The sequence below is a fragment of the Staurois parvus genome, unplaced genomic scaffold, assembly GCF_062004578.1.
Source record: "Staurois parvus isolate SC_StPar_1 unplaced genomic scaffold, SC_StPar_1.0 ptg000011l, whole genome shotgun sequence".
Taxonomy (NCBI): domain Eukaryota; kingdom Metazoa; phylum Chordata; class Amphibia; order Anura; family Ranidae; genus Staurois; species Staurois parvus.
In genome coordinates this window covers 4,305,487-4,323,025 of record NW_028317807.1, presented here as the reverse complement: position 1 = coordinate 4,323,025, position 17,539 = coordinate 4,305,487, and the positions used below count along the sequence as shown (strand labels likewise).

General features: G+C 44.8%; 1 protein-coding gene across 1 annotated transcript in view; it reads right to left on the bottom strand.

The window, feature by feature from the left end:
• The window catches only part of LOC149473720 (aldehyde oxidase-like), a 168,571-nt gene that overhangs the window by 8,104 nt on the left and 142,928 nt on the right, over nucleotides 1-17,539 (bottom strand). Inside the window, exon 33 of the mRNA XM_089670221.1 lies at nucleotides 14,546-14,734. Within this exon, the coding sequence (XP_089526347.1) occupies nucleotides 14,546-14,734 (189 nt within the window). The remainder of the gene's footprint in view (nucleotides 1-14,545; nucleotides 14,735-17,539) is intronic.

The window sequence follows — 17,539 nt, the reverse complement described above, 5'->3', positions numbered from 1 at the left end:
TCCCCAGCGGTGATTATAGAGGAGGCCTCGTTCTGTGATCAGGACATACAGGGATCCACTTCACCTCTCAGTCGGAGCACCTCTTCCTTCTTCCAGGCAGCTCCACATCTCCCAGCAGCTGACCACACCCGTGTGGCATGCACCACTGGTACTGAGAGGATGCTGGATTAACCCTTAAGCTGTCCTACCACCCCTGCACCCAGATGTGACAGAATTGTAACCAATGCCTGTATACATCAGAGTTCTGGTGAGTGTGCACCCATAAGAAGTGGTGGATAATTTTTAAAGGCACATGCACCATTGCACTTTTGGCACAGTATTTACCGTTTGAATGGACAATTCCTGTTGAAATTCTCGTTTATTTATACCCTGTTTTCAGCACTTGTCAAGGAAATCTTACTATACATCTGTTGCATTTCCTTCCATTTCTCTAGATTATCATTAATTGGGTCTTCTATATACATTCTGTTAGGATCCGCCCGTCGGTGTCTCTAGCAGCCTACAGCGCGGAGTTCCTCAGGGCGCGGGGTCTAAGTCCCAATCTGCTATTCACCAGGGCCCCTGATGGTGGGGATAGACTTGGCGCAGACTGAGACCAGGTCGCTACCCCTGAGTATGTCTGGCAATGGTAGAGAGCACCGTCGGGGGTGTGTGAGAAACGGAGTCTGATGTGAAGAGGCTGGCAGACTTACTGACAGGGAGCGATCCTTGCGGGATGGATGGATGGTCTGGGTAGCGTGAGGCGTAGTCAGGCAGGCCAGGTCAGCAATGTGCGGGCAGCGAGGTACCAGAGGAGCAAGCAGAGAATGGTCGGAGTCACAAGCCAGGTTCAGTAATTAGCGGGCAGCGCGGTAAAAAGGATCAGGCAGAAGGATGGTCAGGCAAGCCAGGGGTTAATCAGGAGAAGTCAGCAGGGTCAGGTACAATGCGGCAACAGAATAATCACAGGATCAGGAATCAGGAACAGAGCAGATAAGACCAAATGGCATTTTGACATACCGTTGTTCTGTTTAAATAGCCCGCCCTGCGCTGTCATTGGTGCCAGACGCGTGTCCGCGATCGCGAGTGCACATGCACGGCCATTGCCGCGCTCATCCAGGTCCCGTCGCATGCGCCACCCGGCACGATGCTGCAGAACACCCGCGCCCTGACACATTCTCTCTGCTTCTACCACCCCTTTCATAATTGATTGTTCCCAATCCATAGTGTTTTTTTTTTTTTTTTTTATTTCATAGATATGTTGAATTATGAGCCCCCTACAATACGCCTTAAGTGCATCCCACACCACATTCTGAGTGCTGAAGCCCTATTGTCTTAAAAATCATCCACGGCTTTATTCATGTGCTCCTTGGCTATTATTTGCAACAAATAGGGGTTTACCTTCAATTTCCTTTGTTGATTTTGATAAGGTCAGACCATTATCAACATAGAATGATCTGATAGACCTCTAGACTCATTCCTTATATCAGTTATTAAGGGCAACATTCTGTCACTCCCCAGTGCCATATCTATCCTGGAGAGCGACAAATAGGTGCCTGAACAGCATGAAAACATTTCATACTTTGGATAACGTTCGCCAAATATCTCTCAACCCTGACTCCATTATCACCCTATGTAATAGAGTGTAGTTACTCTGTCCTGTTCTCCTCCCCATTGGAAATGTATCCATCTGTATATCTATTACCATATCAAAGTCCCCTACCACCAAGCTTGGTATATTTGGCTTATCCACTAGAAATTCTAATATTTGTGTAATTATATTCATTTTAAATGGAGGGGGGACATACTGTCACATTCATCAGTATACATAATATATCTGCTAATACACAAATACATAGCATCCACCCTTATCAATCTTTGTCTACAAGAAAACAGCACTGATCTATGTATTAAAATACTCGTATTTTTTTTCCCCCCAGGTATACACTGAATGATATTGACAAGAGAACCCCTTATGTTTTAATCTTATTACAGTTTAATCAGATGTGTTTCCTGTAAACAAAAGAGAAATCCCAAAAGCAGAGGCCATCTTAAACATAGCTGTTTTTTTGTTGGATCTCCCAGCCCACTTATATTCCAAGAACAGATCGTCACTACTTTACCCATCAAAAAAAAAAAAAAAGAAAAATTATAAATTTACCACCTTTCTACCCATTCCGATATAGGTGAACCACTTACTTTTACAAAATATTCTCTCTTTTGTGAGACCATATTTAGAATTCAACTTTTTCCCCTCCAACCTATTTTCTGCGTTTCCATTTTTCCTGTATCTGCTTACCTCTAACCACCCTCCCCCACCATAAAAAAAAACACAACAAAAAAAACATCCCCAACACCACCAGGGGCATTGGAAGTGACTTTTAATTTCTACCTGTGTAAATAAAAATATTATTTTATCTCTACAAACCATGTGTCAGTATCACACTACTTGTGACTCTCTAACAATTACACTTTTAATCCCTTAGCTCCACTCTGTTGCTCCTAAAAAGAAAAAAAAAGAAAAAGAAAAAAACAAAACAAACAAACCCCTGTGTTGGTCAAATCATACTCATGTACTCTTTAATTTATTCTACCAGTGACTATCTAGCTCTTTACTGGGCCTTTAAAAGACTGTTCAGTATTTTCCAACCAAGAGGCGGCTTCGGTGCATGCGCGACAGATTGATGGTGGACGCTCAGTAGCAGAGCTCTGCTCATCCCCGACACCTTTGGCTCTCCCGCTCCATAAGCGGACAACTGCTCTGGGCAGGCCACATAAGCCTAGCGCACAGCCTGGAGGCATATTATGGGGAAGATCGGGCGCTGGAAGCCCCCCTCCCGGGCCGCTGACGGACCCGCGGCCTTCCCCACTGCATCGCCTCCTATCTAGGCCTGCATCGCCAGCCTCTAGTAGTGCTCTCAGCCTACAGGGGGGTTTCAAGTGCCTGGCGGTGGCCAGGGGGGGATCGATCAGCCCACCACAGGGCCCCCTCACAATTCCACCCCAAAATAACATCCAGATGGAGGATCCCAGGCACCTGCAGGTGGCAGGGGGGACAACAGACCACCCTTATTCGGAGCACCTCGCAGCTCCAGCCACAGTCCCATCATTGCAGCTGGCTTCATCCACCATGACAGTCTCATCTTTGGATGACAAATTGTAAGTATTTCTGCGCAACATTACTGCTACTATATCTGCTGAAGTTGGGAAGCTGGCCCTGGATCTTAGGGGGGGAGATCGCCCAGATTGGGGACCGCACTGACCAACTGGAGACCAAGTTGACGAATTGGTACAATACATCCATGTTTTGAAAGAAGACAAACGCATACCTGAAGCAGTCCATGTCCCAAATGCAGCTTCAACAAGAAGACCTAGAAAACAGGGAATGCCACCAGAATATCCGTATCCGCGGTATGTCTGAAACAATTTCTGACTCCAAACTTCATCACCACTTGCTGTCTTTTTTTACCGCAATTACCCCCATGGTCCCAGAATCACATTGCCGCCTGGATAGGGCCCACCGTTCTCTGGGTCCTAAACCCCCTGAGGGCACCAGACCCTGTGACATCATTGTCCGTTTTCATTTTTTTTTTAAAGCAAAAGAGGCTCTGCTCTCCTCTGAATTCTAAGAAAGATTTGTTGCACACAAAGGGGACATACTCCAGCTCTTCAGTGACCTCTCTCTGATTACCCTGGCCAAATGACGGGCTCTGTGTCAGGAATGGACTTGCCAATAGTGGTGGGACTCACTTGCCTTGTGGGCTGCAGTACCAGGGCTGGCCAGCGGGTGCTCTCAACAACCAGAGGTTCACTTCGGCAATTAGCCATCACCTGGGGCTGATTGCAGGTGGTGTATTTAAGGGATGGCCAGACCTGCAGTCTGTGCCTTGGTGTGTGTTTTTCCATGGGCCCTTGTACCTTGTAACCTGCATTCCTGTTCCTGCCTGACTTGTTGCCGACCCTGCCTGATCCTGACCTCTGCTGACTTCTCCTGTTTGATCCCTGGCTTGTGACCCTGACCATTCTCTCCGCCTGCTCCTCCTTTACCTACCTGCCCGATAGTTATCGACCCGGCCTGCCTGACTACGTTGTGCTCTATATGTGTATGTACCTGTGTATCTATACCAGTTTGGTTTTGTTTCACCTTGTTGTATGTATTTATGTTAGCTTGGGGTTTGGTGCACTGTGTTTATATTTGTATTGTTAGTCTTAATAAATTGTCTTATTTATACCATATCTGAAGCCTGCGTTTCCCTGTGTCAGTACACACATCTCTGGTCACACCCGCATCCCTGACATTACACCAAGGCCATCCTGACCAGAAGTGGCTGCACAGGGAAGCCATCTTGGCTTGTTGCTGGGAAGGATGGATCTTGATGAGGTTGTGTATTTGTCGCTGCTGGTTTTTGATGACAGAGAATATGCTTATTAGACTCTGAGGGAGTATACCCGGGATCAACTGCTAGAATGTATACGGGTCGCTCATGTTCTAGTAGATCAGGGCACAGAGTTCTCTGAGGTGCAACCTTTGATTCAGGTTTGTGCAGAGTTGGCTTCATCTGGTACCCCTGAAAGCAGGAATGACTTTTTGCCACCATGTAGTGCAGACCAGGTAGAGTCCCTGGTATGGTTATTAGAGGATGATGTGGATTGCTTCTTGGAGTATTATGCTGCATGTTCAGAACAGGTATTAAGGGATTGTATAAACGCAGTGCAGTCTTTGACCAGACAGGCTTTGTGTAAGCTGAGCTTTGTTCAACCCATACTGCAGACATGGTCAGACTTGTTGCACCCAGCCTCAGTCAACTTACAACGTCATTCCTCCGCTCAAGGCACTCTTCCTGCATCCCCGACAGCACCCCCAGTGACGGCCCAGTATACTCTGCTAACTACCACATATCAGTCCTCTGCTCCCACTCGCTGCACCTATCCTTTCTTTAACCCTGTAAAGAAGTCCTCTGTAGCAACTGCTCCCTCCTCTGTTCCATCCTCCAGCTCTTCTCTGTCTTCAGCTGCTCCATCCGTTTACAAACCTGCGCTTACTTACAGTGCTCCGGTAACTAAAACCAGGAAAAGGTGAAAATTCTTTCCAACCAATACCATCCTGCCAGTATCCAAACCGGTCAGCCTGCCATCTGAGAACCCACCTTCCGTGGTTCAGCCTGATGTCTCTACCCAGCCTGATGTCTCTACCCAGCATGATGTCTCTACCCAGCATGATGTCTCTATTCAGCCTGATGTCTCTACCCAGCCTGATGTCTCTACCCAGCCTGATGTCTCTACCCAGCCTGATGTCTCTACCCAGCATGATGTCTCTATTCAGCCTGATGTCTCTACCCAGCCTGATGTCTCTACCCAGCCTGATGTCTCTACCCAGCCTGATGTCTCTACCCAGCCTGATGTCCTTACCCAGCATGATGTCTCTACCCAGCCTGATGAACTGATCCAGCCTGATGATCCTATTATGCCAGACGACTCGGTGCCCGCAGTCTTGCCAGATGACTCTGTGCCCGCAGTCTTGCCAGACGACTCGGTGCCCGCTGTCTTGCCAGACGACTCGGTGCCCGCTGTTCCGCCGGTTGACTCAGAGCCTGCTGTTGTGCCAGATGACTCGGTGCCCGCGGTCTTGCCAGACGACTCGGTGCCCGCAATCTTGCCAGACGATCCAAAGCCTGATGACCCAGTGCCCGCTGTCATGCCTGGTGACCCGATGCCCGCTGTTGAGCCAGATGACCTGGTGCCCGCGGTCGAGCAAGACGATTTAATGTCTGATGACCCGGTGCCCACTGTTGTATCTGGTGACCCGATGCCCGCTGAGCCAGATGGCCCGGTGCCCGCCGCTCCGCCTGGGGGCCCGATGCCCGCCGCCCTGCTTTGGGGGCCTGCCGCCCTGCCTGGGGGCCCGGTGCATGCTGCTCCGCCTGGTGGCCCAGTGCCCGCCGCTCCGCCTGGGGGCCTGCCTGCTCCTCATATACCTACCTGCCCGATAGTTATTGACCCAGCCTGCCTGACTACGTTGTGCTCTTCATGTGTATGTACCTGTGTATCTATACCAGTTTGGGTTTGTTTCACCTTGTTGTATGTATTTGTGTTAGCTTGGGGTTTGGTGCACTGCGTTTATATTTGTATTGTTAGTCTTAATAAATTGTCTTATTTATACCATATCTGAAGCCTGCGTTTCCCTGTGTCAGTACACACATCTCTGGTCACACCCGCATCCCTGACACTCTGAAACCGGTCACCACTCATCTCCAGCAACACCACGTCCCCTATCATTGGGGGTTTCCCTTCAAGTTGGTCATCTCCAAGGACAACACTCAAGTTACCCTACGTGATCTTCTTGAGGCGGACTCCTTCCTTCACCACCTGGGACTTCCCTCTCTACCTGATGATCCATCTTCGCTTCTGCCTACCCTGTCACGCCCTTCTGCCACCCCAACCAAGATCTGGACACAGGCCTGTACTGGGCAGAAACGTCTTTCCCACACTCAACGTCCATGACCTCCTAGAGCAGGTGATGTACCTGTCTGATGATTCTCCTGGATGGTCTGTTGGGCGTTTCTGGAGTCGCCTTCTTCCACAATTATTGTACCGCTAATGCCAATTTTGCTGTGCCCTGGTTGTGTGCTTTCATTTTGTTTTTCCTTGCCGGGACAGAAAATTGGTGAGATGTGTCAGTTGTCATGTTGTCCCCGAACCCATCTAGCATTAGACCTAGATGACTTGGGTCTGTTTACATGTCCTGAGTTTATATCATTACAGATAGCTTTGTTTTTTGCCGTTATCCTTACAGTTTGTGTCTTCTCTGTTTTTATTGTTTTCAGTTTATTTTTCATTGATTGATGCCTCATTCACTCTTTATACTGGTACAATTGTTTTTTGTATTATCTAATGAGGACTTTACAGTTACTATCATATAATGTCAAAGGTCTTAACTCCATCCAAAAATGGTGGATGGCTTTGAAGGAATTTCGATCCCCAGGAGCAGATGTTATTTGTTCAGGAGATCCATTTTAAATCGAATGGCTCTTTTAGTTTTGCCTCAAGGTTTTTCTCCCAATCCTACTCGGCTTTTGATCCCACTGGGAAGGCCGGAGTAGTGATTTTGATCTTGACACATTTCTCCCTTCGAGTCATTTCCTCCATCGTCGACCCACTGGGTCGTTTTATAATTCTGGAATGTATGTTTGGAGGCTCTCCTCTTATTCTGTTAAATTTGTATGCCCGAACGTGGGTCAATTGCAGTTCCTTTCCCAAACACTTGCCAGATTAAATTCCTTTTCTACACCACACATGATCATTGGTGGCGACTTTAATTTAATTATGTCCCCCCATAAAGACAGGAAGGTCCTTTTTGAATCCACCCCCTCGAAGCGGCAATGTTCCTCCTCAAAATCCTTTTGTAAGTTGATCAGGGAACATCGTCTCTTTGATGCTTGGTGGGTCAAACATCCCCTACACAAACTGTTTACTTTCTATTCCTCCCCTCATCACAGTTACTCCTGCTTAGATAATTTTTTTGTCCCTGCTCCTTTACGCCCTTTTTTAGTTTCTTCTGAAATCAACTCTATCACGTGGTCTGACCACACTTCTCTGACTCTGAATCTTCTTTTCCCTGACTCTGTCATTGGCGCCTCATTGAGACTTTCCTCACTACAACCCATCTCCGTGAGGAACTCTCAAGGACTAGATATGTACTTTCGTCATAACTTTGGCTCAGTGGTTTCTTCCTCAACCCTATGGGAAGCTCATAAGGCTGTTTTTCGGGGACTCTATCTCTATGGGCTCCTGTTTGAAAGTCCTCAGCTAGCACTAGGGCTTCCCTTATTCGCCAACTATCTTTGGCAGAAAGTCGTTTACTTGCAAAGCCGTCTATTACTGGGCTTCGCAGGGTAACTTCTCTCCGTGACCAGGTTAAAGCCATTGATTTGCGTAGATCTTCACAGTCCCTTCTTTGGGTCAAACAGAAATTTTATGAATTCTCTAATAAACCACACTGCATGCTCGTAAATATCGTCTCAAAGCACAATCTCCCTCAACGTTACCACATCACCTACTCCAACCGAATGGTGACCCTACTTACGGCCCTCACGTAATGGCCTCAATTTTTGGAACATACTAGGAGAACCTTTACAACTGCTTGACCTCAGATCTTCACCCCCCTGCAAAAGACGTCTTGATGCTTTTTTTGACTCCCTATCCCTCCCAATGTTATCACCCCCTGACCTCTTGGCCCTTAATGCGGACATTTCATCCGAGGAACTATTTGAGACAAAACTCCCGTCCCACAAATCTCCGGGACCTGACGGACTACCCTATTCCTACTATAAAACCTTTATAGGCACTTTGGCTCCTCATCTTCTCTCCCTATTCCAGGATCTCTTAAATGGTGTCCCCCCTCAGGTGGAATTTTCACATGCATATATTTCTGTAATTCCCAAGCTTGATAAAGACCATTCTATCCCAGCTAACTATCGTCCCATTGCTCTAATAAATTCCGACTATAAAATATTTACTAAGATCTTAGCCAACAGGTTGTCCAGATTCATCTCTAAGCTCATACATAGGGATCGGGTGGGCTTTGTGCTGGCTAGACATGCCGCGGACAACACCAGGAGGTCCGTTGACTTGATTGATTTGATTAACTGATCTTCGACTCCTGCTATATTACTGAGCTTGGATGCTCAGAAAGCTTTTGATTGCCTTATCTGGCCCTACATGTTTATGTTCTTAGAGAAGTTTGGCTTCCGGGGTCCATTTGTGGTTGCCTTGAAGGTTCTTTATTCTTCACCTTCTTCGCAGGTCAGATTAGCCTCGTTGATCTCACACTCCTTTCAAATGTCAAACGGTACACGGCAGGGTTGTCCACTTTCCCCCCTACTGTTTATCCTCTGCCTGGAACCGCTGGCTATCGCCATTCGGTCCAAACCTGATATGCGTGGGATACATTCTCATGAGCATGAATACAAATTGTCCCCATTTGCAGACGATATCCTCCTTACGTTAACGAACCCTCTTACCTCCCTACCGATTCTCCATAAAACTTTACAATTATTTGGGGCCTTGTCGGGTTATAAAGTCAATGTATCCAAAACTCAAGCACTCCCTTTACACATCCCACCGATGCACTGTCCTTTCTCCAATCATTTTACCCATATCATTGGTGTACTCATTTTTTAAAGTATTTGGGTACCAACCTCACTTCTTCATACCACTCCATATATGAGGCTAACTTCCCTCCCTTATTCATTGCCATTACCCAATCTCTAAAATTTTGGGACACCCTACCCATTTCCTTCCTTGGCTGTATCAATGTGATAAAAATGAACATACTTCCAAAACTCATATCTGTTCGCAACTCCTCCAGTTCCCATCCCTATGTCCAAGCTACACTCTATTCAGAAATCCCTTTTATGCTTCATCTGGCATGATAAACAATATAGAATTGTATGTACCGTACTTCTCTCCTTGTGTTCTAGGGGAGGCATAGGTGCTCCTGATATTGTGACCTATTATGATGCTACCCACCACAGATTCCTAATCTCCTGATCCACTCGATGCCCTCCCAACATATGGTCCGAGATTGATTCCCTAGAACTAACTCCGATTCACCCATTCTCCCTTCTCTGGTCTACGTTGGCGGTGGATATCACTTCTTATCGACACCTCGTGCTTGGACCTATGCAATTCTCCCTGTCTATTTGGAAGAGATGCAAGGTTAAATTTGTGCTGGCCTCTGACTGCTCTCCCTTGACCAATGTTCTTTTTAATCCATTCCTTCTGGACAGTCTGACCATGTCCCGAATGCTCCCTTGGGCTTCAGCCAATCTCTTCCAACTGCGCCATCTGGTCCACCCGGTGACTCGGGTACTTAAACCCTTCTCTGTTATCCAGAAAAAAGCAAATCTACCTCCCCAGCATTTTTATGCCTATTTGCAGATACACTATTTCCTTTCTACCTTGTCACCCTCTTTGACCCTTGAAAAAGCCTACTCACTTTGAGCGTCTATGTATACAGGGCCCACATCAAAGGGGCATAATATCCTTTACATATAAGCTCCTTATGGACGCCTATCCCTTATCCAATGACACCCACCATTATATGCGCAAATGGTCCCAATCTCTCAGCTGTGACATTGATCTTCCATATGCGTAGTCTATAAGGAAAATTTGTATAAAATCATGATGTTTTGGTACAGAACACCTGATGTACTCCATGCCCGTAACCTGAGTGCTTCTCTGCCTGCTGGCGATGTGGGAGGGAATCTGGATTCCTTTATCATATTTTTTGGGAATGTAGGTCCATCATACCCTTTTGGGAGGATGTACGGTCCCTGCTATGTTCGCTACTACGTACCGACCTTCCTTTTGAACCCCTTTATTTTCTATTGGGCCTACCCTTCCCAGGCCTCCCCAAACTGTCCAGGAAACTCTCTGTGCATGTTCTGACGGCGGCCAGAAGCATTCCCATGTGCTGGCTCTCTTCCACACCCCCCTCACTACCAACATTATTTAAGATTATTACAGACATTAGAAAAATGGAATACTTAACCGCTCTCCATGCCAACTCTGTAACCATATTTGAAACTGTATGGAACCCATGGGATGCCTATATCTCTGCTCAACTTGTTCAAAATGTACTGATTTGATTATTTTTCCACTGTTGCTTTATTGACATTGTATGGGTTTTTTTTTCTTTTTTTACCTTTACATGTTCTTATCATCGATGAGCCTCTTTCTTTTTTTTTATCTCTGTTTTTTTCAAAATGTCATGTATATTTATACGTGTGAAAACGCCATAAAATGTTAATTACAAGAGGCAGTTGCATTTGATGTCTCAAAAAAGTGAGCTACCCCTTTTGCCACAACTCTCAGTTGTGCAGGGTACAACATATTGAACATTTAACTGCCACAGGCACCTCTTGATATCAACAAATTTCACTCTAAGTACACAGAGAAATCTGGAAAAAAAAATTTAATTTTTACTCCATTATACATTATGTCCTTCGTCTCTCTTGCTTTCCTCAATATGATTTCTCTGTCCTTAAAACAGAAAAGTCTCATGATCAGCACTGATCTTGGAATTTCTCCTACTAAAAGCTCTCGAAGGGACCCTATGTGCTCTTTCAATTGCGGACCAGGGGGAAAGTCCTTTTCCAAAAATATCCTGTATCTATTTTTCCAAAAATTCTCATGTTGTTCCCTTCACTGTGTTCTGGCAAGCCTACTAACCGGACGTTGTTTCTCTGCCAACGGTTCTCCAGGTCCTCCAATTTGAACTTTGCCTGAATTGACCCTTCAATAGTTCCATCTGTTGTTTCATGGGTATTAACACATCCTCCACCTCGCTTATTCTGTTCTCTAACTCCATAGTGCGCTCCCACACTTTTTGCCTGTCATTTTAAACAACAACATCTCCTCTTTAATGCATTTCAGCTGGTCAGTCATTTCAGACAAAGTAGCTTTACACCCATTTACTGCCTCCAATACTTCTCTTAATGATGGTTCCTCCATCACTGAGGCTTCTAATATAGACTGATCCGGTATTCCTATTGTAGTTGGAGTGCAGGGCACAGATGCCAACTTAGGGGAGCCACCAGACAAATTAGGGCCTCTAGATAATGTTAATGGCAAAGAGTACAGTCTAGCTTGTGCACATTTCCAGTTTTATGCGCAAATCTTTCTAATTTTGCTGACACTTTTTTACCTTTATCTTTTACTGTGCTTTGTGCTTGAGTACTGCCGGCCTCCTGAACCACCGACAGTTGTCCCTTATTCCTGTAAACATGTAAACATTCACAGTGCAGGGAGGAAAAAGTATGTGAGGCCCTAGCTTAATGACTTATCCCAGAGCTAATTGGAGCCAGGAGTGAGCCAACCTTGACTCCAATCAGTGTGATGATATTGGATGTGTTGCTGACAGCTGTCCTGCCCTTAAAAAACACACACCTGTTTTGGGTTTACTGGTTTCAAGAAGCACTGTCTGATGTGAACCATGCCTCGCAGAAAAGAGCTCTCAGAAGACCTACGATCAAGAATTGTTGACTTGCATGAAGCTAGAAAGGGTTATAAAAGTATCTCCAAAAGCCTTGATGTTCATGTGTCCACGGTAAGACAGACTGTCTAAAAATGGAGAAAGTTTAGCACTGTTGCTACTCTCCCTAGGCGTGGTCGTCCTGTAAAAATGACTGCAAGAGCACAGCGCAGAATGCTGCATGAGGTAAAGAAGAATCCCAGAGTGTCAGCTAAAGACCTACAGAAATCTCTGGCACATGCTAACATTTTTGTTGACACATCTACAATAAGGAAAACATTAAACAAGAACGGAGTACATGAGAGGACGCCATGGAGGAAGCCATTGCTGTCCAAAAAGAATATTGCGGCACGTTTGAAGTTTGCAAAAGAGCACCTGGATGTTCCACAGCACTACTGGCAAAATATACTGTGGACAGATGAAACCAAGATTGAGTTGTTTGGGAAGAACACACAACATTATGTGTGGAGAAAAAAAGGCACAGCACACCAACATCAAAACCTCATCCCCACTGTAAAACATGGCGGAGGGAGCATCATGGTTTGGGGCTGCTTCGCTGCCTCAGGGCCTGGATGGATTGTTGTCATTGATGGGAAAATGAATTCCAGAGTTTATCAAGACATTTTGCAGGAAAACGTATGACCATCTGTCCGCCAACTGAAGCTCCGCAGAGGATGGGTGATGCAACAGGACAATGACCCAAAGCATACAAGTAATTAAACAAAACAATGGCTTCAACAGCACAGAATACGCCTTCTGGAGTGGCCCAGTCATAGTCCTGACCTCAACCCGATTGAAATGCTGTGGCATGACCTTAAGAGAGCGATTCACACTAGACATCCCATGAATATTGCTACACTGAAACAGTTTTGTGAAGAGGAGTGGTCCAAAATTACTCCAGATCATTGTGCAGGTCTCATCTGCAACTACAGGAAACGTTTGGTTGAGGTTATTGCTGCCAAAGGAGGGTCAACCAGGTATTAAGTCCAAAGGTTCACATACTTTTTCCTCCCTGCACTGTGAATGTTTACATGTTATGTGCAATTAAACCATGGCAACATCTAATGTTTGTGTAGTATTATGTTCAGCAGACTGTTATTCTATTGTTGTGACTTAGATGACGTTCAGAGCACATTTTATGCCCAATTCATGCAAAACTCCACGTAATCCCAAGGGGTTCACATACTTTTTCTTGCAACTGTATTCCATGACGCTCTCTACACGCTGTTGTGTTAATCTGAAGGCTACACAAAGTTTGGAGGTCTTTAGCTATTGACTCTGCAGACAGTTGGCGACTTTTGAGCACTGTTCGCTTCAGTATGCACTGACCCTATTCTGTCATTTTACATGGACTACCATTTTGTGACTGACTTGCTGTTGTTCCCAGTTGCTTCCACTTTGTTATAATACCACTAACAGGTGACTGTGGAATACTTACTAGCAAGGAATTTTTTTTCTTTTCCCAAGCGAAATAAAAATTGTGAGTTTTGTCTTTTGAGCTCTCTGAGTTAACAAGAGGATGGGGAGAGGATCTGAGCTAGTGGGGAAACTTTTATAGCGTGACCAGTCACTTTGCTCATAAAAGCTTCACTAATATTGAAAGAAGTGTTGGGATAGATAGATCAGATATATAGGATAGACAGCATAGATAGGATAGATACTCCTTTAACCCTCACTCCTAAAAAAAATTAAAAATTAGATTGAAGCTCTTGGGGAAATACTGGAGAGGGGTTTAAAGGAATCACTAGAGACACTGCTCCCAGTATAATAAGTGGTTTCCTAGTTTAATTTATGCAATATCATTAAAATATATTCTTCATGAAGTGAGATTTATTATATCAAAAGGATTTTCTAAATCGCTAATGTGCAATTTTCACTAATAGACCTCTCTCAGATAATCCCACTTATGTTTCGCCTGACAAATTGCTGCAAGAATTTTGATATGTTATTACTGTTACCTTACAAATTGTATAATTCCATTATACCCATTTGAAAATTGAATGAATATTCTGAAAAATTATATGGTGATTTGAAGGAGGCCAAGGCCAACAGAAGGTAGTTTTTTGAGTTAATACATACAGTACTTGAACAGTATTTCTTTTGTTGCACTTTGTTCCAGAGAATAGTGTCACTTTAATGTCTGTTGCCTTCCTATAGTTGTACAGTTGGTAGATACAACAGAGACATGGTATTTACAAATAATATACTCTAGTGAACATATACATCTTTATACAAACACATACTGCCAAAGAGTTACTTGCAACGTGCTTCTTTTCTTGACTGGTCTTACCTGAACCAAGGATCAGGCGTTTCCTTCTCATAAGAAAAAAAGGAAACACCTGGATTAGTGCAAAAACTGCATACTACAAAACTGGGGGTGAAGTATAATCTGTGGCAACTTCTGCCATACTCACAAGCTCTCGTAAACAGATTAATTCATTAGACTGACTACATGCTCCTTAGTTAATTGAAGGGTACAGACTATAATACATCACCATGCTCTATGCTGATAGACAATATTTTGTATACTACCTTGGAGGAGTAGATAGCGTTTGGGTTCTGAGATGAAGAAAGCAGTGATACATTGAATTCTCTAGGAATGTCAGATACAGAAGGGATCTTGTATTCTCCTGGTCCATTCGCTAGCAGAGAACCACCTGGAGAGTATTTTAGTTCCTCTGTTGTGTAGAGCCCAATACCTTGCACAAATGCTCCTTCAACCTAAGAATGAACATAGACATGATATATGATTAGAAGCTGAATGTCACCAGTAAAAATATAGGTGTGAATCGAATACTTACCATTACCAGTACCAATCAATGGATCAGTGCAAAGCTAAATAAACGAAAAAAAAAAAAAAATTGATGCCCACACAACAGCCCATTCCCTGTACATCACTAGAATGAACTGGGTGGATGTAGTAAGCTGCCATGGATTGGCGCCAGGAAAGGATAATAAGCTTACGTTTTCCTGGCGTCAACATGGCAGCATACATGTGGTAGACCAATACCTAGCTGCCAGGGTGGAAAGCTTAAGTAAATCCTATCTTATAAGAAAATTAGTAAGTTACCTCCTCCTTGCCAAAGTCAGCTCTAGTGAGGACTATTGAGTCCATCAGTAGTGCAGAAGAAATGCGCCATAAAAAAAGGGGCCTGTTTGGCTGTCCTGCCTATCATGTCGGTTGACATCTCTTCTGTTCAGATGCTGCCAGTTGAATGTGCAGCAGTTATGTCTGGTGGCTGCAGCCCAGTGATATAGTGAGCTCTTTGCATTAACTTTAGGAACCGTAAGATGATTGTGTGCTGGTGACTTCTACTCTTGCTAGTTTCTAAGGAATTAGGTATAGCTGTTCTGGCTACCTAAACAAGTGTGCTATATGTGAACTGGATTTATTGAGGGAGTACTTAACCTAAGGTTGGTCAAAACAATCCCACAGGTTCTTGATGGAATGACAACAGCAAAGCTGTGAACTTCCTGCAGCTGAAAGCTTGCCAAAAGGGTTTCTATACCAGAAGCTGGCTTCAGATGAGACTGAATGTCCACCTGGTAGAAAAACAACAACTGAGCAACAATCCGTGACACCCTCCCCATCTGCAACAACATCCAAATCTCCAGGACAAACCCCTGAGGCACACCCCTTGCTTAAAGGGGTCACACCCCTGAAAGCCTGCCCTGAAAACGCAGATGTCAGCGCAAACAAAAAAGGGTATCATGGACAGCACCCAACAGCTCCTGTTGCAAGCGCACTAATGCTGCTACAATCAACTAAAGCCCCTGGTAGAACATAGAGAAAGTGAGGATAGAAGCCTAGCTGGCATCCTTGCAGATCTGAGCAATATCTGCAGCCAAAGCTCCAGAAGCACACAATCTTAGTAAAGTGCGTCCTGTCAGGAAGGGATGGAACCTAAACCCTAGATCATGGGACTGGATGATGGTCTGCTGAGTAAACACGACATGGTGGAAGTAGAAATTGGAGCCATGGTACAGGGTCCATCTTGAAAAACAAGAAGAAAGTAGAAGCTGAGGGATAGACTCTCTATCCTGACCACATCCAACCAAAGGAAGGAAACTTTCTTTGTGTGAACTGGAGGCAGACGGAAGAACTGGATAAGGATGTCCTGTTTGGGGAGACAGATAGAAACTACCCAAGCAAGGTGAAGAACTGGGTCTCAACAACCTTGTCTTATGCAAAACCCAGAAGGGCAGCAACACTGACAACCCTAATAGTACTGAGAGGCAAAGCTGACCTAGGCCTGGCTGCAGTAGAGGACTTGACCCATGACAAAAAAAACTCCTGGGGAGATGTCCTGAGGCTTACACCAAAAGTTAAGCATGGATTGCATGTCCAGTGATAGATTTATCAAGATGTAGACCTATTAGCTAAGCATTAAGGGATTCATAGACTCAATGATTCCATGTCTATCAGAACTTGAGTGTGAGGTTGGTGTACCACATCTAGCTGGATCTGCCTGGAACAATGAGGAACACCTGAATTCCTTCCATCCCAAGCAGGAGAGACAAACAGGGGAAGGATTAGGTCAGGAAGTAATGATCACAGTGAGTCACCAGAGCATCCACCAGAGGACAAAATCGCATAGTCTCATTTAGTTTTGAAAACAGCTGGCATCTTTCAGCAAAACTGAAAGGGATAGAATGCTAGTAGACAAGGTGCTGATGAGGAAGAGGGGCAGGACCCCAAATTGGTAGTGCATGGGCCCTATAGCAAAGCACAGAAATTGATGAAGGGATGGGAACATTAGTTTTCTTTGATGTCCACAAAAGCCAGAAAGTCTCCCAGGTAGAACTGCACTCTAAAGCCTACACCATAGGCAGGAGCCATGGAGATGTGAAATGAACATTAGGGAGCTACTCCCGACTTAGAAGTGAGCAGTACATTTGCACAGCTAACACTTTGCAATTTGTGACCAAACTTCTCACACTTAACACGAAGCACTTCGGACACATCTTCTGTTAGAGAACAACACTCTCTCTAGGTGTGCATTTCTGGGCCAGTACCACAGAACATGTACTGGTCTCTACAAACTCAGCAGTCCCATCACCTCACTCCCAGTGACAATGTCAGTATGTTGCTATTGAACACAAAAAACACACTTCTCTATAATTCAATGATTGTTGTTCTCCTGGAGCCCCTACTACATATCTTTCATCTTGACTCGCAGACTAGGTCCCTAGATACTCTGCGCAATAAAGTAGGTCCTGGTATATGGGGAACCAGTCACTAGTGAAGAGGCCAAGTACAATACCCCCTTACTACCACAGCATCGGTCATCTTTGCCATGTTAATTGTTCTCCGACTGGTTCAGCGCTTTAGCAAGTGACGCAAATATGGTAGTCATTAGCAACGGCAATGTAGCTTCCTCTAGAAAGCATTATGTTTGTTACACTACAGAGTCTAACTTCTCTAACCACTTCAGTCCCCTTGTTGTAAACCCTGTTTTTTTATATGCCTTACATGCACCCCTTTAGAAACTTCAGAACAAGCAATTTAGATCAAAGCTAAAAGGC